At 38.0% G+C, this 22,933-nt stretch overlaps 1 protein-coding gene across 1 annotated transcript in view; it reads left to right on the top strand.

Moving 5' to 3' along the window:
- cdh19 (cadherin 19, type 2) overlaps window positions 1–16,335 on the top strand; it is a 35,761-nt gene extending 19,426 nt beyond the window's left edge. Inside the window, exons 7-12 of the mRNA XM_080864275.1 lie at window positions 1,623–1,876; window positions 3,111–3,247; window positions 4,835–4,956; window positions 6,935–7,052; window positions 8,581–8,832; window positions 11,598–16,335. Coding sequence (XP_080720401.1) covers window positions 1,623–1,876; window positions 3,111–3,247; window positions 4,835–4,956; window positions 6,935–7,052; window positions 8,581–8,832; window positions 11,598–12,112 — 1,398 coding nt within the window. The 3' untranslated portion in view covers window positions 12,113–16,335. The remainder of the gene's footprint in view (window positions 1–1,622; window positions 1,877–3,110; window positions 3,248–4,834; window positions 4,957–6,934; window positions 7,053–8,580; window positions 8,833–11,597) is intronic.
- The last annotated feature ends 6,598 nt before the right edge of the window (window positions 16,336–22,933 follow it).

Below are 22,933 nucleotides of genomic sequence, written 5' to 3'. Positions count from 1 at the left end.
ACAAAATAGATTTATGTAAAACTAATTAATAAAGCACAAGGTGGCTGAAAATATAATATTTGAATTAATCTAACTTAAATTTAACATTTTACTGCCACAAATAAGAAATGTGTTGAAGTAACTAATCTAAACTATCTAACCTGAAAATATATCATCTATGTTCATACAACATAACTTGATTTAGTTAGTCTTAAATATGTCTTGTTAATCTTAAGTAGTTTTTTTAAATTAGATGAACTAAAGATTTTTGCTTTAAACTAACATAATTCAATTTCGTGGAACCTGTTGACAAAATAATTTTAATTAAAGTCAACGTTTCATTTTTTTGAGTGTATCAGACAATCGGGCTGCAGCTGATGACATTTCTCAAGTCCAGAAGAACCCAAGTACACACAAGAATGCATATTGAGATGGATGAAGGGAGTTGACCTTATTCTCGACATTTCCGCTTTATTCTCAAAAGAGTGTTTCAACTTTATCCTCAAAATTTCAACTTCATTCTCAATATGAATAATAAAAAACGTCTTTTGACTATTTTTGTTTCTTAAGGTGGCTCTAATAACAATCAAAATTGATTGGTGTTACATATTAATATTAAGAACCAGAAATTGCATTAAAGTATTCATATCTCACGAAAACAAAAAGGATCACTATAGTCAGTTGCAGGAAAATGTGAAGGGACAGCAAACAACACACACGTACATATATATGAATGGCATGTGTCAGTATAACCAAGCATTTGCACTAAACATACACGAGCCTAACTTTTCTTATAATCTGTTTTCAGTCAGTGCTCATAGTTAAGCTAAATGTCATGTTTCACTCCTTTGCAAACTGTCAGACTCCTGTGTCTATTGACAGACTGTGATTGACAGCCAAAGCATGCTGTGCAAATGATCAGCAACTGCTTCAACAGAACCAAGCCAAAGGGTGGTCCAAACCTGTGTGATATTGTCTGTGTGTGTGTTTATTTATTTATTTATTTTTCAGTGAAATAATCACATCTTGTTGCAAAACCACAACCACAAGGCCAATTAATCTATTGGTTAATTCAGAGAACATTGAAAAGTTATTGACCGAATTAGTTCAAATTAATAACAAAAATCAGTTCCTGAATACCGTTAATACACTTATATAGAATGAAGACTGCTGTCTGGGTGTTGGTGAACTTATGATTTCACCTTATTCACTTTACTTTTTCACACTTATATGCAATACCTCTCTCAATTATAGAACAGGAGATTTCAATTTAGATGCCGTGATCATGAAATAAAATAACAAACATTATTGACTCTGTTTCTGAATCATCCTGGGAAAGTGGTAATGGATTGCATGCTGTTTTCTTATTACTAGCAGCATGTTAATCAAAACTGCAGCATTATTTAAGTGCATACTCACAGCTGGTAGCATATTGACACTAACTAAACAAGTCCAACATCCAGTCGCAGTCATGTCCTGCTCTCCTCAGAAAAAATTATCTGTTTTACATACAACTTTCTTTGTTTTTCAAAAGTTGTATCTGTTTGATTTAATTGTGATAAATTATGTTTTTTTTATTCTTCTTGTAACAACCTCTGTTCTAATACAAGCTATAAAAAGTTGAGTATTTCTTTCCTTCGCAGCCTTTGGACTTTGAAGTTAAGAGACGTTTCGACATGACCGCTGAGGCGGTCAATGACCACGTGGACACTCGTTTTCTGAGTTTGGACGACTTCACTGATAGGACGACAGTGAAAGTCATTGTGAAAGATGAGGATGAGCCACCTGTTTTCCTCTCGCCAGTCTACGAGTGGAAACTTCCTGAAAATGCAGCTGTGGGAACTGTGGTTGGCAGCGTTAGTGCTAGAGACACTGACACTGTCAACAATCCCATCAGGTAATGTGAACTGTCTAAACCAGGAAGAATGGCATATGCCATCCGACTACCAGTACGATAATGATAAGGTAGATACCCAAGCTGGCATGGGCTGAGCATCTTTAGACAGCTTCCTCCACAGGGTGAAAAATCATTTCATTTCAAATAGTGTTACCGGTTCGGTGCATCCATTTTTACCCTTGATCTCTGGATACCCTGTACATGGTCATATTTATCTCATATTACTTTAGTAGGAAATGAGCCCTGCTGAATAAATCATGACAGTTTTTTTTTTAACCTCACAGGCTTTTCTATCTATTGCCGTGGTATTATCACAAAGCAACGTTGCTAGGACGTGGGAATGTAATAAAGCACCATACGAGGTGGCATATGGAATTGAGATTTGCAGTCATTTGCAAGTGGGGCACGTTGCAAAGGAGACAGCCGCACTACTGGTGCCTGTAGTCCATCTCAGCAGAGCTTAAGAATGGCAGGTGCTGCATATCATCTTCAGCCTAGCGTCTATTACTGTCCCTTTGGTGACAGTGTCTCATTGATTAATAAATTCAGGCTGACATTTTAGTGGTTTCCGCAGTTCTAGTAAATATGATTAAAGTTGCTGTGGTCAAATTCCCCATGCTGTTATCAGCAAAGTAGCTCACAGAAAGATTGCATTACTCTGATATCCTAATTTACCAGGTTGTTCTAATCACTTTTTATTAAGAGTCCAATGATGATGAGAAAGTGGTATACAATAAAAATGGCCTGGTTTGCTTGTGATAGTTACATTCATGCTGCCTGACGATTATTTTGACAAAAAATTGTAGATCAACTTGTCACCCATTACCAGCAAACATGCCACAAAACATAATATCATGCAAGGCAGCTATTATTTAATTGCCATAAAAGCTTGTCTCTTTTTCCATGGTTACAAATTTCCATGTCTACCTGCTTTTACCTTCTATTTATACACTTATGTCAAAACAGAAAATGTCTTTGGTCAGATTAAAAATAATATTCATTTTAAATAACTGTGAAAATACAATGCCATCTGCATGAGGTGCTTTGTTTTCACAGTGTTGTTGTCGCTGTGTCAGACTAGCTCGTGTGTGTACTTGCTTTGTTGGATATCTGTCAACAGATTAAAAAATTGAGCAGTTTGCCTAATTAATCTCCCTGTGGTATCGCAATGTTTTGTTTGCCCAGAAAACAACCTTTCCTTCTAAATGGTATGTCTCCATGATTTTTCTTCCAGATACTCTGTTGACAAAAGGAGCGATACCACAAAAGCTTTTAAAATAGACCCAAACAATGGAACGATAACTGTCGCTAAGTCTTTGGACAGAGAGACTGCAGCCTGGCACAATGTGACAGTTGAAGCTAAGGAAACAAGTAAGGAGAGTTTCATGTTTTTTATAAGAGCGTATGGTAATGTTAATGGTTGACTTATGGCACAATTATTCCCAAACGTGTGCAAAATATGTTCCAGCAATTTGCTGATGAGAAATCTACTATAGCAGAGATTCACAAACAGGGTTTTCAAACACTGGACAGTGGATTGTTGTTTAAAATATGGAATTAAAAGCAACAAATAAATAGCTTGACTTTTAATTCCATTGACTTTAAAAATGTGTCCTTATTCATTTACTCAGTCATTCGTTTTCTGCTACCATGTACTAATCGCCAGCAGGTCATGTGATGGACAGAGGTTTCTTGTTAAATCACAACCCAACAGTATCTTAGCTTCTCCTTCACCCACTCACTCATCGACTCTCCGTCACTCCTTAGACACCAGAGTGTCAGGACTGAGAGATATATTCATGGAGTGTGTTATTCCACTTCTTCATGGAGTGTGTCATTTAGCCTCAGTCACACAGGCCTAGAGACTGTCATCTGGCAGCAAACCAGTTGGGTAAGGACAAATGTGTATTCCCTGACCAGTTGTGAGTGGTTGCTGGAGGTCGCTGTAAAATCATTTGGTAAAGTCCTATTCATACAGGCTTAGATACGAGTCCGTCACCATCTGCTGACCACTACTGCCTGAAGAAAAGTATGTATTCTGCAACTGGTTGACAACAGGTTGCTGTCGTGAAACTGGTCGCAAAGAGGTATACAGTGGTGTGCTGAAAACCTCCTTTTGAGGGCTTTGGTAGATAGCGGATTGCCACGGTGACCTGTAGTTAAACTACTCACCAAGTGGTCGTGAAACCAAGAAATGAGTGATGCAAATTGGAAGTGAAGACTGTTAGCCTGAAAAAGTACATTTTGAAATGTGTTGATTGCAGTGGTGATGCCACAACATTAACTTTAAAAGTAAATGTTCTGCATTTTCATTTTGCTTCACACTTTTTCAAGCTTCACTACAGCAAAGTAAATGACATGCAAGTTATGCACAACAACGGCAATATGCTGGCAACCAAAGCAATCAAAATTATTTTTAGGCGCCGCAACCTGTTTGTAACTGATTTTATCCAGCTGGTCTTGTGTTAAAATTCTATCTTCATGCTGTCTTCGTGGTAAAAGATAATGTCATATTTTTGTCATTCTTTTGCAGAAAAGAAAAAAAGAAAGAAAAACAATTACATCTCCACTCTCAAAAGTCTACAACTTTTGAAGAGTAGAGATATTACAAGCTTGCAGGAAAAAGTCAAATTTGATATATTTTCATTTCTACCTACTAGTCGTTCAGTTTCCATCTCACAGACCAGTGGGTGCACCTCAGAAAAAAATGTTGGGAACAGCTAGTGTAGACTGGAGCCTTAAATTTCCATAATGGGTATAACTGTTTACTGTTGAATCGTTTATTTTGTTTTGGTGAAAGCAGTGTGATGCTGGTTCCCGTTTTTTCCCCCACATTCCTAAAGCTAGAAGACAGAAACATTTCTCAGTCTTAAGTGTTATTTTGACAGAGCTTTTACAAAGCATTTATGATACATGGACCCAGTGGACTCCAGCAAATGTCTATCTTCACTACTGCAGCGCAGAACCATTTATCCTCCTCTGTGGTGGTGTTCATCAAAGTACTGGACATAAACGACAATGTGCCAAGGCTTGCAAGAGATTACCAGCCATATATCTGTGAGGGGACGCAGGCAGGAGAAGTATGTATATTATGATGCACTGATGTTCACGATTTACTACACTGCAGAGTGGAAAGCTGAATATACATGAATGTGAACTGTAAAAGTTGTCATATTGTGTCCTATAGTATTTCTATCTATCTATTGATCTTCTTTACATTTTGGTTCCAAAGAGCCAGACTTGAAAATGGGAAATAGCTGTATTGACACAACACAGACTGAACTTTCTGAGGCAAGCTTTCTTGTTATTTTTTTTAAGTAGTATTGGGAAAGGTTTTCTATAGATAGTTTTTCTTGACTTGCCACTTTTATGCCGTCCGATTATCCAGATAACTCAACATTTTTGGTGCAAAACATACTATGTATGTCAACCTGTGTTATCTTTGGCATTTTTCCTAGATTCATTAAAGAAATGAGAGCTACATTGGTTCATCCCTTCAATATTGTGGTTTGTTGATGTTTGAATGATTCATAGGTAAATGTTAAGACTGTTAAAACTGGATTGAAATTAGGGTCTACCTTAAAATATAAAGCACCTTGATGCAACTGTTGTTGTGATTTGGCGCTGTATAAATTAAAATTGAATTGTAAATAAGTGAAAAAGCAGCCAGTGTCCAAAGACAATTACTGAAAGAAGGCCTTGTGAACTATTGCTAAAGCCAACTTCCATAATTGACAAATAAGTGTGGCTCCTTGGAAGCAAAATACAAAGAACGGAACTGTGATTCTCAACTTTTGCATAATACTGTGAGATAGATATATATATATATATATATATATATTAGTGTGTGTGTGTGTGTGCGTGTGTGTGCTCAACAAATTTATTAGGTCACCACACCATGTAAGTTGAGAACTAGAATTAATTCAACTTGGGTAAAGAATTGTTATACTAATTGCATTCCTTATACATCTTTTTCCTATAATGCTGTAATGTAGTTCTGAAGCTATACATTCCAAATCAGAATAAAGATACGGTGGCCCTGAGAGGCCAAATGGACTGCAACTTAAGAAAACACCAGTTTTATCATGATTCATATAATACTGATGATGGATTTTTAGGCTAATAGTTAGGCTAACACACTTACCTCTCATCTTTTCTTTCCTCACAAAACTGATAGATCCTCCACTTCTTTTAAGTGTCTCCCAGCGCAATTCTTAGCATATTTTGGTTCCTGCAACTGGTCCGTCGGGTTATTGTCTCCCCAGAAACACTTGCTTGTGCTTTTGGAAATCTATTTTTTCCTATTTCTGTTGTCGTGTTTCCTAATTCTGTTGTGTTTTGTGTGCTTTTGCAGCTTTTTTCTTATTGCTGGTGTTTTCTTAAGTTGCAGTCTGTTTGGCCTCTCAGGGCCACCGTATAAAGAGGATGTTCCTAAAGGAGGCTTTCCTAAAATGGCACGATGATACAGATTATCTAATGAGGTTCATTTATGCCACAGCTGCCGAAAATTACCAGGACTGGCAATTACCAAAATGTTTTTTTTTTTGTTTCCACCAGTACGGGCAAGCTCTTTAATCAAATTGATAATTTTAATGCTAATTATTTAATAAATATTAAAAAATTCATTATTTTTGTTATGCACGTATTTTCACATTTACTGTTTTCCAAAATAAAGCAGATAAAAATAGCAAACCACAATATTTTTGATAAAGTTGCCAAATTACAGTTATTTAATTGCATTCCTGAGCAGAAATTTGTTACAATGGTTGAATGTTATGCTTCATTAATTTCAGTGCAGTAGCTCAAATTTGGGTATAAATATATGAAGTCAGGTTTTTTTGGTAACTTTTTTTTTCACGTATTAATAACAATGAAATTTTTTGACAGATTTATAAAATGCCCATGTTTTCTTTTTTCCATGATAGGTGGTCTGATAAATTTGTTAAGCACTCTACATCTGTATGTATATATGAACAGATGGATACAATTCCTCCTTACTTACTTTCATCACTTCTTGCAGCTTTGTTTTTTCTGTATTTTCTGTTTTTATTCTCTCAGCTCATTCAGCTGCTCAGCGCTGTTGATCCAGACGACCCTGTCGAAGGACATCATTTCTACTTTTCTATGGTCCCCGAGAAGCGCATTAATCCAAACTTCACAATCAGAGATAATCAAGGTTATAGTCAAATCAATAATATACAAATGCATACAAATGTGTCTGCTTTAGAATTACTAGATACCATGCTCATTCAGTAACTATTGAGTTACATCAAACAGGCTCTTAGAGTAGCATAACGACTCACAACAAGGGAATCATTTAGAGCGTCTGTGTTGTTTCATACTCACAAAGTTGGCCAGTTAGCTTCTAAAGCGCAGTTATTACTCTGTATTATTGAATTCATTCAATCCATGCCAGAATGTTACTATGAGGTAATGCCATTATTCATTTTGGAAAGACGACGACTAATTGTGAGTTTTAGAAGCTTGAGAAAGAATCAGAGTCACTGCTGCACCTGTTTCTCACAATTTTCTAAGCTTCTCTGTGGAGGCTAAAGCTTTATATTTTCTGTATAGACATATATGTGAGTGAGAGTGTTGCTTATAGTCCCACTTAGCTCTTTTTCAGAAAACAGGCATATTTTCCCCAAATTCACCTCAAAACATGTGCAGTGAATGATTAAAAGAAAGTCTAGAAACTAGAAAAATAATAATACAGAGATTAATGTGATGTCAGTCTAACAATGTAATCGGTCACAGTGTGACTTGTTTTCCCTCCAAGTGCAACGAACCAGCTGCTGACTGACTCAGGGCTATTGCAGTGAGACCCTCAGCATAAACTAAATCTGTATAATTATACTTCTTGCTCCAAAAAATGTCATCCTGCAAATCACTGACATTTTCCATCAGATGCTTTAGGCTGTGGAGCAAAAATGAACTCGAAACCAGAAGAAGCCACGGTATCCCATATGGTTCCTGCCAGAAAAGCAATGAACAACAGCTAAGTCATAACCTGCAATGATTTTAGGCTAAGGACAAAATAACAGCGATATTTTTTTGATTAAAGAAAAAATAAATAAATGCATCCTGGAATATTCTGGGAGGAAAATCCTTCTGTAGGTTCTACTTTTTGTGTGGATGACTGCCTTTTGAGTGAGCAAATTGAGGTGTTTGGCTTAGAGTGCACTCAACCCTTTTTTAGGGTTTATAATGAAAATGGGCAGCAAATTGAAGAGACATCATTGTTAAAGTACAGAGCATGTTTGAATGTGTTGAGTAAGTTAGAATGAAATATATGCAGGTGCAGCGTATGGGTGGTTAGCCACTCAAGCACAGCAGTCCAGTCAGCAACCAGGAAATGAATAATGAATCAAGAAACAAGTTTAATAAAACACATTTCCATATGCCACAAGGCTTATTTGACTCCAAAGAAGTTTTTTGTTCAGTGCCTTCATGAAGTCTTACAGACACACTCAGAAGTTAAATTCATTTTCCAAATTTACTTTTATACATTGACCAGAAATTGATTTGACAAGGCGCAGGGCTTTTTAGAGAGCCTGGTTTTTATTTTAAATTGCATTAAGTTTGTCACTTCACAGGTTTTTCTCCTTGTATTGTCTAGACACATCAGCATTCACATTGGGATTTCTCATGTTTTTTTAAAGAATGCTGAAAAGGGCATCTCTAACATTTGGCATACCTTTTAGACAACACAGCTGGAATCGTGGCACGCCGGAGTACTTTCACCCGTAAGGATCGAACCCAGTACCTTTTGCCTGTGGTGGTGGCAGACAGTGGCTCTCCAGCCCTCTCCGGTACTAGCACTCTGACCATTAGTGTGTGCAGCTGTCAGCCTGCAGGTCATTGTCCCACAGGAGGGGTGGAAGCCCTTGCTCTCTCCATGGGGGTGAGCCTACAAACCTTGTTAGGGATTCTGTTCTGCCTGGTCACACTCACAGGTAAGCAAGCATAATGTTGTCACATTGCATATCCTGTTTAAGTTTTGAATAGTGGATATTTCAAATGATCAAACAAATTTTGTAGTACTAGAAAAAGATAACCCGAGCAAACTCCAAATCCAGTTTTAAAGTGATAATTTAATTTGTTTAGAAAATCCTATCCAAACCTGAAAAAGTAATTGCCTCCTTGTTAAATCATGAAGTAACTAGGATTAACCATATTTTTGGAAAGCAGAGCACAATGTCAGTAGCCGCAACCACAGCTGATTGCTGTCAGATCTGTTGAATCAAGAAATCCCTTAAACAGAACCTGTTGAAAAAGTAAAGTAGCCTAAATGTTGCAAAAAAGCAACACATCATGCCATGATCAAATTAAACCACTGAGAAACAAATTCATTGACATCTACCAGTCTGGAAAGGTTTACAATGACATTTCAAAGACTATGGAACTCTTAACTATAATGAGAGCCATTATCCAAATAATAGAGAAATCTTGGCACAGCGTTTAACCTTCCCATGAGTGGCTGGCCTACCAAAATTACACCAAGAGTGCATGAACATCCAGGAGGTCAGAAAAGAATCCAGAAAAACATCTAAAGAATTGAAGGCCTCACTTGTCTCAGTTAGGTAAGTGTTCATGATTCAACAACAACAAAAAAGCTGAATAATAATGGTATCATGTGAGAGTTCTAAGGTAAAAGCCAATACTGACCAAAAAGAACACAAAGTCTCCTCTTATATTTGCCAAAAAAAACCATCTTGATGATGGGCGACCGTGGCTCAGGGGGTTGGGAAGCATATCTGTAACCGGAAGGTCGCCGGTTCGATCCCTGGGCTCTCTGTCCTGGTCGTTGTGTCCTTGGGCAAGACACTTTACCCTACTTGCCTACTGGTGCTGGCCAGAGGGGCCGATGGCGCGAAATGGCAGCCTCGCTTCTGTCAGTCTGCCCCAGGGCAGCTGTGGCTACAACCGTAGCTTGCCTCCACCAGTGTATGAATGCGAGAGTGAATGAATAGTGGCATTGTAAAGCGCTTTGGGTGCCTTGAAAAGCGCTATATAAATCCAATCCATTATTATTATTATTATTATTATCCCCAAGACTTTTGGAAAAATATTCTGTGGACTGACGAGACAAAAGTTGAAATTTTGGGACATTTCCACGACTTGGACAACTTGCTATAATTGGTGGAACAATGAATTCTGCTCTGTACCAGAAAATCTTCCAGGATAATGCCATCAGTTTCTGCCCTGAAGCTCCAGCACCCTCGGGTTATGCAGCAGGACAATGATCCAATACATACCTCCACATCTATCTCTGAGTGGCTTAAAAAACACAAAAACACAAAATGAAGGTTTTGGAGTGGTCTAGTTAAAGACCAGAATTAAAACTGATTTGAGATTTTTTTGGCATGGCATTAAACATGGTGTTAATTTCCTAAAATGTACCAATGTGGACCAAAATTCCTGTGCAGCAATGTGAAAGACTCATTCCCAGTTATCACGAATCTTTTTTGACACAGGGTCAAGTAGGTTTGGATACTACTAATAAAAAAAAATGTCTCATGTTCATTAACAATTTTGTATTTATGTGGGTTATTTTTGTCTAATGTTAAAATTTGTTTAATTAATGGAGACATAAGTATTTCAAATATGCAAAGAAAAAAGGAAAAAAGTAAGGTACTTTTTACAACACTGTTGCCTAACTGTAGCTCCTTTTTGTCTGGGTTTTGGAGAAAGTGTAGAAGCATTTTAAAGTATTTCCAATTATAATTTCCACTTTTAAGCAAGACGTCAGTTTTGATACGACGTCACGACAAAGTCTGACTGGAATAAAAGATGTCGAATCAAACAAGAATATTCAATAAAAAAAAAACTGCTTTAATAAAAAAATACACTGGAAGAGTTAATTAGTAAAATTTGTAAAGTACATTCAGAGAGGATTTCACTGGTAATTGCTCTTTCATTCAATATTACTTATGGAAAAGGAAACCAGTAAATCAAACTCCCGAGATGTTGGAGTTTTATAACGTCAGCTTCACTGAAACTGTCGTTAAAATAAGTCACTGTTTTCCAGCAGGTCTGTTGAGCTAAAGCAGTTCCAGCTCACACCACTTTGGCAAGTATGCGAATGTGTGTTAAATAGCAAGATTTTTCATTAACAAATTTGCACTTTCATTTGAATCTGCCTTTTAAGACTCACCAGCGTGCCTTTAACACACACTTTTAAAATGCTGAAAGCTTGCAGAGCAATGATGTCAGGTAATGTGCGTATTGGTTGCAATACATCAGTAGCAATGCCATCCTGGGACACTGATGGGTTTGCATAGTGAAGAGCTTTATTATGACCTCGGCTGCTTTGTGTCCTCCCTGTGCCCATCACATGAAAGATTAATGACAAAACCTGCTATGCTAACATTCTGTTGGATGAGAACAATAGCTGATGAAAACCCGGCAGAAACAAAATAACAAGAGTTTTAGTATTCTGTGCCACATGGAGCAAATAAAGGAACACTTTCTTTGTATGTGAGCTGAAGTAAAATAAACAACCAAACAAACAAAAAAAAACTAAAAAGAATGTATTGCCTAATTTGCCATCATTTCGATTTCTTGCATCCACAAAAACAAATCTGGCAGCTATTACTTTTCGGTGTGCTTGTGCGCAGCATGCATGCTCCATCGGGCACTGTAGATTTTTTTTTTTTCACAACAAAGCTCATGCCCTGGTGTTTAACTGTAATGATCTCCTGCTGTGTTGTGTCTGCAGTGCTGTCAGTCGTAATGGTGATGGTGAGGAGACACAGGAGAAAACAGCAGGAGGGATGTGAGGTGGAGGTGAAGGAGCTGGAGCTGCCTGAGACTGTGTCGCAGAAGGTGTTTTATTATGGAGAATCGGGAGTTGGAGGAGTGGAGCTGGACTTCTGCCAACCTACTGTCCCAATGCGTCCCCGCCCCAGGAGAAGGGAGAGGAGGATGCGAAGGGAAGACGTCAGGGCCAGCATACGAATGTCCCTCCGAGAGTCGCACCTCATTGGCCCGGAGGACGAGGTCTTCAGGCAGTTTATTCTGGACAGGCTGGCAGAAGCTGATCAAGATCCTTATGCTCCTCCTTTCGACTACCTTCAAACTTATGCATATGAAGGGTCGGGGTCTCCCACAGGATCTCTGAGCTCACTGGACTCTTCTACTTTGGAGTCCGACCAGTCTGTTTGTAATCCCAGACCCTCTTTAGCAAGACTCACACCATGGTACGGTGCAAGAGAGGAAGACACACTCTTTTAATCTGATTTATTAAACAAGCGCTCCTGTTCCTGAGTGGATGTCCAAGAAGCACTCATGAAGAACATGCAGTCCAAATCCATGTTAGATTACTGGTGAGTCTAAATTGGCCTTATGTGTGAATGTGAGAGTGAATGTGATCTGTCTCTCTTCAGCAATAGAATGCCGACCTGTCCAGGGAGTGCCCCGCCTCCTGCTCTATGATGGATGTGTTAAGAGTTGACTCGAACAAAAAGTTTGACATTTTGTGAAGTAAATTTTCCGACTGAGAAACTGTATTTATCAAAGTGTCAGTCTCCCGCATTCCTTTAGTGATAAGATCAAGCCTTATATAAAAACAGATACTGGCGGTTTGATACATTTTGTTTATTTTGTTTATCACTGCTCAATAACATGAATAACTTAAACTTCATGATATGATTTTTTTTCTATTATAATGGAGTTTGAGAGCATAATTAATCACTAGACGTTGGCTATGTTAAATGTGTCAGTGATTTAAATGACCAGGGCATGAAAGACTGACCTGCCATGTTGCACAATATCATCAATCTTGTTGTCTTATTCAGCTGATCAGCGGTCAGGATGCAGTGACCAAGACTGGAGCTTGCATCTTCTTTCTCCTCAAAACCAGTGATGAACTATTTCTTCTTAAAGCTTACATTTTTGTTTTTATTGGCGATGTGGGGGGAACAGAGCACGTCATATTTTTGTTTATCCCGTGAAGCTGTTATAGTTATATTTTTTGGAAGCAGTCACCTTCTGATCAGGCAGTATCAGGGCATCCAAGTTGTAGTCAGTCAATATTTACTTATAGGCGTGTTTTGTCCTCCACCAAGAATGGACAAAAATAATATAACATGGCTCTTTGGCTTCTTAACTTGGTGACTGTGTTCAGCTGTGAGGTGTTTATCTGTTGTTGCATTAAGTAGGGAGGGCTCAGTGGCTTTATTACCTTTTTTTGCTGGAAACTGCTCTCTGTTGCAGCAGGAAAATAGGCTGTTTATAACAGTGTTCGTACGCTGGAAAACCAAAATAATGAGTTTAAATAGGCTAAAGTGCTCTTTAAGCTGAAGAAAATGCTATGCAGTGTTGGTCAAGTTACTTGAAAAAAGCAATCAGTAACTAATTACTGATTACTTCCCCAAAAAAGTAATCCCGTTACTTTACTGATTACTTATTTTCAAAAGTAATTAATTACTTAGTTACTTAGTTACTTTTTAAAAACACGATTTACAACCTGAATAGGTAATAAAGCGATAGATCTTTCAGCCCAATTCTACTTTTTCTACATAATCCATCATACAAAATGTAATCAAATGGAAAAGTCTCTTTTTTTAACTTGTTTTATCAGTTTTAATCTTTTAACTTTATGCGTCAAGCAAACATTAAATTATATGCAACATTCTCTGACTTGAATAAATTTGTTTAACATTTAAACCTATTTTCTACACATTCCAGCACATAAAATAAAATATTTTTTGTGTTTACACTCACTCTTTCAAATAGATGCAAGTAAAACACAGCAGAAAATAAATAAAGTCAAAGACTCAGCGGTCCTGTTGCTCTATTTTCACCTGTAAAGCAGGACTGCGGTAGGCGGAGGTTTACCCTGGTGCAGGTGTGCCGCGGTCAGTTGAAGAATCCTCGAGTTTCTCTGTGAGTTTCCCATTACGTCGTTGCGCACTCGGTGCTTGCTTGGAAGTTTAGGGGTTTTTTTTCGCTGTAAAAAGAAGTTTTCTTCCCACGCACAATGGACGCTAATGTTTTTGTCACTTTTTATGGAATCAAACTCAAAGTAAGGTCAGTACTTCCACGCTTTAAACGCTGCACGCTCATACTCTCTCCCACAATCGATATGTGATCCATTGTTGATCTGCACACAGCTGTTGTCACTAACAGCGCACTCGCTTACGTCACTGTCGTGAGACATTCTCGCAAAAAATCACGGTTTTAGTAACGCAGTAAAGGGAAAGTAACGGTAATCGAATTACCGTTTTTGCAATAGTAATCCCTTACTTTACTCGTTACTTGAAAAAAGTAATCAGATTACAGTAACGCGTTACAAGTAACGTGTTACTGCCCATCTCTGATGCTATGTGACTTACATGGCATAGATTCATTCCTATAAGCAGTCCTGTGACATGTGCGCACTTACTACTCATTAAACAAACAAAAAAAGGTAACTAAGACAGTTTTGTTGGTTGGGTTGAATATTACAAAATCATCTCATTTGTGAAAAAATTATATGCTTGTTATGCAGGGCCATGTTACCTGAAGTATTTTTTAATATTGAATGTTATTTATTTTATTCTGCTGTTATCAAGTTGTTCTTTTATGGTTTATTTCTATTCAGAATTTAATTCAACAAAGAAAACTTTCATACATTTTATATTCATTACATATGAAGTGAAATATTAAATTTTTTTTGCTTGTTTGAACTTTCATGATTATGGCTCATGAGAAATGCAATATCACAAATTACTAGAAATTCCATTTCAGTAAATTACTATTCAAACATGGGCGAGACTCCAGACTTGACAGCTGTCCAGGACACGATCATGGACACCTTCAACGAGGAGGGTAGTCTGCAGAACGTCTCTGCTGAAAAAGCTGTCTGTTTTCATGGTGCTGAGTCGAAAAGGAATATGATGGAAAGTTTACTAGAAAGAAAAAGTGTGGCAGGAAATGGTGCACAAGCAAAAGAGAAAGACCACAGGCAGTGTTGGGAAGGTTACTTTTAAAACATATTCCACTACAGATTACAGAATACATGCCCCAAAATGTAGTTTCTAATCTCTTCCGTTAAATGTACTCAATGTGATCTGAATACTTTGGATTACTTAATATATTGTAAAGTTTTTAAAACTACATGAATGCAGCAATCACATCCTGTAAATTCTTGCTTGTTTTTCTCTACCAAGTGGATGTTTGTGACAAAGTGGATGAGCAGTTGTAATGCTCTCCACTTGTCCCAGATGTGTTGACCTTTTTTTTTTTGCACATCATGCACATTATTCTGTCTCGGTATTTCTTTGCTATGATTTGCTATTTTTCAAAGTAACATTGCTGCAATAACTATCCCGGGTTTGTTTGTGTAAGCATTCTGTTTCCGGCAAAACAAACATTCTGCAAATTAAGGCAAATACTCATTTACATGTTTCTTTATATTTTATTATGTTACAGATTAAATAATTTGTTCATACTTTGTTCTTTCTTTTCAGTCTTCATATAGGTCAGGTGTGAGGAAAGGCCCGCCTAGCATTTCCTCATTTTAAAGTGCAACCTGCTGATGTCACACTGATGTCACATCAGCAGGTTGAACCGAGTGGAGGGATTTCTTTAACCATAGAAATGCTCCCTTTTGTTTGTTTTATTCGTATAGAGCCGTTTAGTTGTGTAAATGTGCTAATCAGAAGTGAGAGGATATTTTTAGTCAACTATGTAGAGTTTTAGATCACTCAGCTCAAGTGAGTGGTACTGGCTGGGCTAATTGAAGGGAAACTGATGGCCCTATATATAGTGAGTCTCTGCCAGACTCAGATGAGAAAGGAGAGGTGAGCTGTGTTATCAAATCTATGTACTTTTGAGTTTTTTTTATTTAAGTTACTTTGGCGGAAGTTTTGTTAAGTTTCACGTATAGAGTCCACTGTAAATAAATTGCTCACCTCTGGAATCCCAAAATGTCTGCTGAGTCTGCTTCCCTACCACCTTCTTGCCCAAATCTCTCTGAATGGACAATATATTTATTGTAGGGGAGCAAAGACTTATGTTAACATCAGATGTTAACAAAAGATAAGATGTTAGCTTGGTGGCGAGTAGCCTTCAGTAATAGTAATAAAGCACACAGCAATAGTACATCGAAGATACTGAAGTGACAGGTAGCTACCACAACAACTCATATTTTGCATTTTAAATGCGTAATGCCGGTAAATATATTCCATTACTCACCAGCACTGTCCACAGCCTTAAGAGAATTTGTTGATTCAAGAGCTTGGGAAGATTTCACAAGGGGTGGACTGGAGCTGATGTCAATGTGTCGAGACTCGTCTTCAAGAATGGGGCATTGCATTAATAGGTGTAATAGATGTTGCATTCCTAATATAAAGTCATTCCTGACCAAAGAGAATGTCAGAAGCAGCTTATCTAACATGTAAGCAAATGTGTAATTCATATAGATGTGTGTATGCCAGCATATTTTTCTGTTTCCTTTTTTTTTCTGCCCCTCATTCTCACATAAATTATAGTTCACAGTATGCTAAGAGTATCCAATAAATATCAGGTCTTTAACATGTGTTCAAGTGTTTAACATCCGTGTTCAGCCCATCAGCATATAGGTGACTGGCAGTCAGATGTCTAGCAAAGTTTGTACGATATAAACAAAGTGAAAGTTTGAAGACACACAACAGCTTGGGCAACGTGGAAAAAATGCATGACATCTACAGTGTCTGGCTCCACTTTTTCCTCTGTAGTCATTTGATAAACAATACACGCTCTTGTTTAGTTGTGTGGGTGGCTGCCATGGGGTGACTTGAGGTAGTTGTCTAGCAGTCCATCCCAGCCCCCTTTACCTTCTCATCCACTAATTGGGCAGTTTGCTGTCTGCAATGGACACGTTTTGGGCCAAAGAGAATATAGTTCCAAGTGAAGAAAATTTCACATACAATCCTATTTGGATGGTAGCTGGAAAACTGGAGGTAAGAGACAATAAGAGCAAAACAGCTAATTGCTTGAGTCTATTCAGTGTTTCCTTTCCTGCAGTGGTTACTTGTGTGAGTAGGTGCGGTACTCAGCAGGACAATTTCCAGACATCACTGCAACTCAAAGAGAGCTTCAAATAGCTTCCACTGTTGGAAACAATCTATCCAGCCAATGCTTTTTAGACTAAATCATTATCTCACAATGGCTTCTAAAGACACAGGTGTTCACAAAAAAAAAGCCTTTTTAAAGTCTTTTCAAACTAATTGCTACCGTCCAACGTGTAGGGTATTGGGTTTGCCCATAAAGGCTCTTTTATAATTTCCTTTTCAATAGTACCTTAATGTCAAAAGTCATTCAGCTCCTGGTGTCATTTAACCTTCTGAATTTCTGCCATTATCCATGGTGAATATCACGGGTAATTTAACCTAACAGCCCTTTTCTTTGTGTAATTATACCCATTACAGCAACGTGAAGGATTTCACTCCGTCAACTGTCTCTGTCCTCTGCTCTCCTGCACAGGTCATAGATTCAGCTCATCTTTTGAAACCAGTGCCAGGCCCATCATACAGTGCCACGATGCCCACTGGTGGGTCTTTGAGGACTCTAAATTGGCAGACAACAAGTTGATTGAAAAGTTATCTGAAAGGATTTTGAGAGACATTAAAACAAAAAAGCATGGCACCTGTATGTCCTAGGCTTTGGCTGAAGAGAGCTCAAATCATTCATGTGTAATTTGGCAATAAGAACATAATTATAAAGTATGAAGCTGAAAATCTAGATGAGATTTTGAGTATCACAATACTATTTTAGTTTGTGTAATATTCAGTGAAGGAAGGCTACTCAAGTCTTAGCTGAACAAACTAACAGACTCATATTGCCACACTGAGAGCAATAGTGCCACCATGGCAAAAATAGCAACAACTTCACTTTGAACTAAAATATTACAGAATTTTAAAAATAATTGTCAAACTTCATAACAAAAATATTCATTCCTGAGCCAAAGGAAACACATAAGGAGTCCAACATATACTGGCATTAAAAGTTTTTTTGGATGCCAGAATTACACTCATTCATTTAGGAGCTTTGGAGTGGATTATCAGTAATATAACACTGTTTTTATTAACACTGGGATGGTGTGTAAAAAAAAAAAAAAAGCCCAACAAATGAACAAAAACTTACAGGAACCACTCTGTACGGTTTAGTTTGACATTGTCTCGCTGAAATAAACAAAGCCTTCCCTGAGAAACACATTGACTGGATGCCACCATATGTTGCTCCATAACCTGTATATTCCATTTATCATTAATAGGGTCCTTCATAAATGTTACCAATGCCATGTTCACTCTACAAGTCACAGCTGCTGACTTTTGAACTGTGTGCTGATAAGCTGGATGATCTCTCCTCTCTGTAGCCTGGACTCTGGGGTTCCTGATTGATCTGAGCACAAGATGATTTCCTTTTTCTCTCAAGTGCATCTCATATCATTTCTGGCCCAGCAGAAGTGACAGTATTTCTGGATCTTGATTATTTACATATATATATTTACACTTACACATTTTTCTCTTTGCCTGGTTTCTACTTGCATGTTTTAGTTGGATTTTACAGATTCAGTGACAAACTTTATTTGCCTGCAATTAGATAATGTGCATTTCTGAGGCCATGCAGTGATATTCACTGGAGAATCATGACTGTAAAGTGGAGTCGCCTGAGGGCTGAAAGATCACGGCCCTATTGATTTCCAGCCTTATCCCTCCCTTACTATGATTTCTCCCATTTACATGAACCATAGATGAAATACTAAATTATTTACACTCTGTTTCCATCTTTTCTGCTAATCTTTGTATTACAAATACAAATTCATCTGTTTCAGACTTTCAGTATTTGGACTATTTTTAGTAGTCTGCTTTTTGTGTGTGTGTCATTTTTTTCCGCTTTTTTTCCTATTTGTTCTTTTTTTTAATACAATTCCTTTGGAAACTAAACAGTACTTAAATGTATTGTTTATCTCGTAGCTAATGCTATGAGATGTTTAAAATGTGAAATTAGACTTCAATCTGCATGAAAATGAATGAATTCATGAATATATAATTCCACATTTATTTCAGTGATAAACCACTAAGCAACCGAGTAGGAACAGGACACCGTAAAACTACTGTAAAGCATGTATACAGTATGAATGAACACGGCCATAATCAATATCAAATCACACTCAAAACACTAAGGAGAGTGACACAGGCTGAAATAACTTCCAACTCTTACATGGAGCCAAGCTATTAACACCCCAGCATGTATGCTGAAATCAAATCTGACAGTAAATGTGTTAAAAGATTATGCAAACTTTAATATATTAGGATTTACAGACTATGTTTCTGGCAAGTATTTTCATATGAGACTTTTCTATTCCAGTCCATTAATGAGCTTCCACACTCATTGTGATGAGTCTTGGGAATTGTCCTTTGAAAGTAAAATTAATAAGTAATGCCATGCAAAACTTTGGAAACTTGTTTTGTTGCTCATCAGAGACTAATTGGTGGAGGATTTGTGGTGTAATATTTGCACCCTTTACAAGACATTTGACAGTCTGATATCACACCGTGAGGGATCTGGACTATATTAAAGCTGTTTAAACTTAATTGTATTTTTCATTGACTCTACCGAACAAAACCTACATATGTTGATTATTATTGACACAACATTATTGACACTTCTCACAACAGCAAGCGTTTAGTTGTACAAAAGAAGGTAAGATGATGTACAATACTGTGCAAAAGTCTTGAACCACACTTCATTTCTTAATATTTGAACTTGCTTGTAATTTTGAACTTGCGTAATAGTTTTCCAGGTGTTCTGAAGATGTTTCCCAGTTTTTCTTTGGAAGTCTCCTGTTTTTTTTGTTTGTTTGTTTTAAGTCATTTTCAGTCCAGTCCCATCTGCAAAAAGTTATTTTTCAGCATGGCTTTTTTCCACTGTTCCATTTTTTGCAAACAGTTGTCACATTGGATCAGTCCACATGATCCCACAAACAGAAGCATACCTGGATAGAAAGCATACAATGGAACACTATCCTTGGCTGGTCTCCCTAGAGCCTGGACCTCAACATCATCTTGACAGAAAGCAGAACAAAAGGCAGCCAACCATTCAAAGCAGTGCTTTGGATGTCCCTTCAAGAGATGCACCTGGCTCATCAGTTGATCCACTACTGTTTCCTGGAGCCTCACCAGAAATCATCTCAGTGTATGGGTGGATGTCAAGAAGGTATTCTTAAGGAAGGGAACCAGTGCAAACAGGCTGGGGTTTGCCAAACAAGAACCGGACAGAAAATCGTGCAAAACCATCTGGAAAGCATCTGATTGGCAACGGCTTTGATGTTTCAGCATTACAATGACACCAAACACATAGCATACCTGGTTGGAAAAACACACAGTGGAACCCTATCAGTCATGGATTGGCCTCCCTATAGCCTGGACCTCATCATTATTGAAACAGTGTGGGATCATCTTGGCGAATAAAGGCAGCCAAGATCCAGAGAAAAGCTATAAATATCCTTCAAGGAGAACTATTCCTGAAGACTCCTTATAGAAATGGCAAGAAATCATGCCTAAAAGAGTTCTGGCCGTGTTGAAGAATAAAGGTGGTCTTTCTGGTCTTTCTAAACACTGACTTTTTATACAAGCTCTGTTTTGGTCAAGCCTTTTATTACAGCTCTGCTTTTTTATATATATATTAATACGTTTTAACAGAGATGCAAGCTTTTTTTCTGAGGTCATTAACAGTTTTTTTTTCCCAGAGGACAGCCACTACAAACATAAACTTTTAGAAAATATGATACAGCCACCAGCTCACTCCTGGTGGCTGCTTGTCGGGGCCTGGAGCCTGGGGCTCGCTCGGGCCACTTCGGAGGTGGGGTGCCCTCGGCCTCTTGGCCTGGGGCTCGGTCACTCTGGCACAGCTGGCTGCCGGCGGAGCTCACGGGCACGTCACTGCAACAACACCCCCCCCCCACCGGCTTCTGCTCCGCGGTTGCTGGGCGACCCCTCATCTGGGGCTCTCCTCAGCTCTTTCCAGGATAGTGGCACGGTTGCCCCTCCGTTGGTCTTCCTTGGTCTCCTTTGCTCTTGGGGCCTCTGGATGTCTGGAGCCTTGATCTCCTCCATACCTGCCTTATGCCCAGGAGGACGGGGCTATGGCTCCCCACACCCTCTAGCAGATCATTACATGACGGAAACTTTTAAATACAAGCGCGCTCACACTCACAGGTGTACACACGGGTGCTCACACAAACAAACTACACCCTTTTGGCTGCTACCTCAAAGCACACTGTACGCTTTTGCTCTTACGTGCTGCACAATAATATTTAATATTTAGTATTTACTGTCATATTCATATAGATCATCGCGATGATGTTGTTTATTATATTACTCTCTTTTTCTTTGCTTGTTTTCTCTTTTTTCTTTCTCAACAGGTGATCCAGGTGATTGATATATGTATTTTATGTCTGTTTGTTTTGTTGGTTTTTGCCCTATATCACCATCCCGCTTCCCTGCTCTTTTTCTTTTCCCCAGTCAAGTCTGTCCCGTGTTCAGCAAATGAAAATAAAATAAACAATAAAAACAAAGGTGAATCAAATAGACCAATACGGCAAGGCTGGGATGGTCCATTTGGTAAAGTAAATCCGTTGGGCATCTTTCGTTGCCTTTAGACAACAATCCTGATGGCAAAAGAACCAAACGGGACAGGAAAAAGAAAAGAAAAGAAAATATGATACAATATTGTAGATGAAATTTGAAAATGAGCTCAGCCATCTTCAGAAATATTGGTATGACAAGAAACATTTTTTCTACAGAATAATTATTGGTGCTTTTAATAGTTTATATACAATTTCCCTGTAATACAATTTAATGTATAATGACGTGTTCTCCTAGTGTTTTAGGGGGGCTTTCTGCTCGCCTTTCTATAAAAGTCACCACATGCCACTGGTTACTTACATTAAAAGAAGGAGCCAGGCAACACACAAGAGCATTTATAGCCTAAGCTAGTTTGCAATCCCCGTCTCTAGTTGGGCCTTTAAAACACAAGAAAATGAATAACACATACCACAGGGTACAGACTACAGTATGATATAAGATTATAACAAAACTGCAAATTATTCATGGCTCCATGACTGGTTAATCTTTAAAAGCTGTTTCAGTTTAAATTTAAAACAATCTCAATCCGGCTCCAGCTTGATTTCCAAAGGCAAAGAATTCCACAAGTTCATACAATGAACAGAGAATGCCATTTGCCCAAACAGAGATTTCTAAAGAAGCACCTCAGAGTTTCCAGTAGATGTTACTGAACTCAGAATTTTAAAACTGCAGGTCACTGAGCACCTTGAGAGCCCAAATACTAAAACATTTAAATATTAACTTTAAATTAGCGAATGCAATGAAAGAAAGAAAGACCTCCAAGTAAATAATTTGCCCACTCCAGCTCCTAGACCAAATACAAACAGTGGGGAAGAGGGTTAGCTCAACCCACCACAGCTCCCAAGCTAGCAAGGAGTATATATTCATGCTAGCATTTATGGCGCCTAAAACACATTTATGATACACACATACTACACACTTATCACATCTTACAAAAACAGGCTTAATAATGACAATAACTGAACTAACATCGCAATCATAAACATCAGGGTGGCTAAATATGAATTATGTGTGTTTTTAAGGTGTTGGAAAGAAATGACACCCACCTCTCCCACAGGGGAATTGTAGAAAAAGGGGAGAGGCAAAAGGGGTACACTGTATTTATAGTATTGCACCAAAGAAGAAGAAGAAAAGAATGAGGAGGGGCTCTAACTGATAATGAACACAACTACAGGCTTGGAGGTCCTAAAAGTCAGGTATAAAAGGAGCAGTTTGGGGGTTTAGAACACATTTTGTGTAATTATAACAATGTGATTTATGACTCTGTTACATTACATTCTCATGCATTTGAGGGAAAATATTTATTTAAAAAAAAGACCTCGGCTGTGATGGAGGCATTGGAGCACTTTCTAAAAAGACAGCCTTAAAGTGGATAGTGTTCAAACTTAAATGAGGTTAAATCAGATCACATTTCTTAGATTCTTGTATTTGAATGAGCTGT

Source organism: Rhamphochromis sp. 'chilingali' (assembly GCF_963969265.1).
Source record: "Rhamphochromis sp. 'chilingali' genome assembly, chromosome: 18".
NCBI classification, from domain to species: Eukaryota; Metazoa; Chordata; class Actinopteri; order Cichliformes; family Cichlidae; genus Rhamphochromis; species Rhamphochromis sp. 'chilingali'.
Note: the sequence above shows the minus strand (reverse complement) of the source record. Positions and strands in the feature narration are given on the sequence as shown.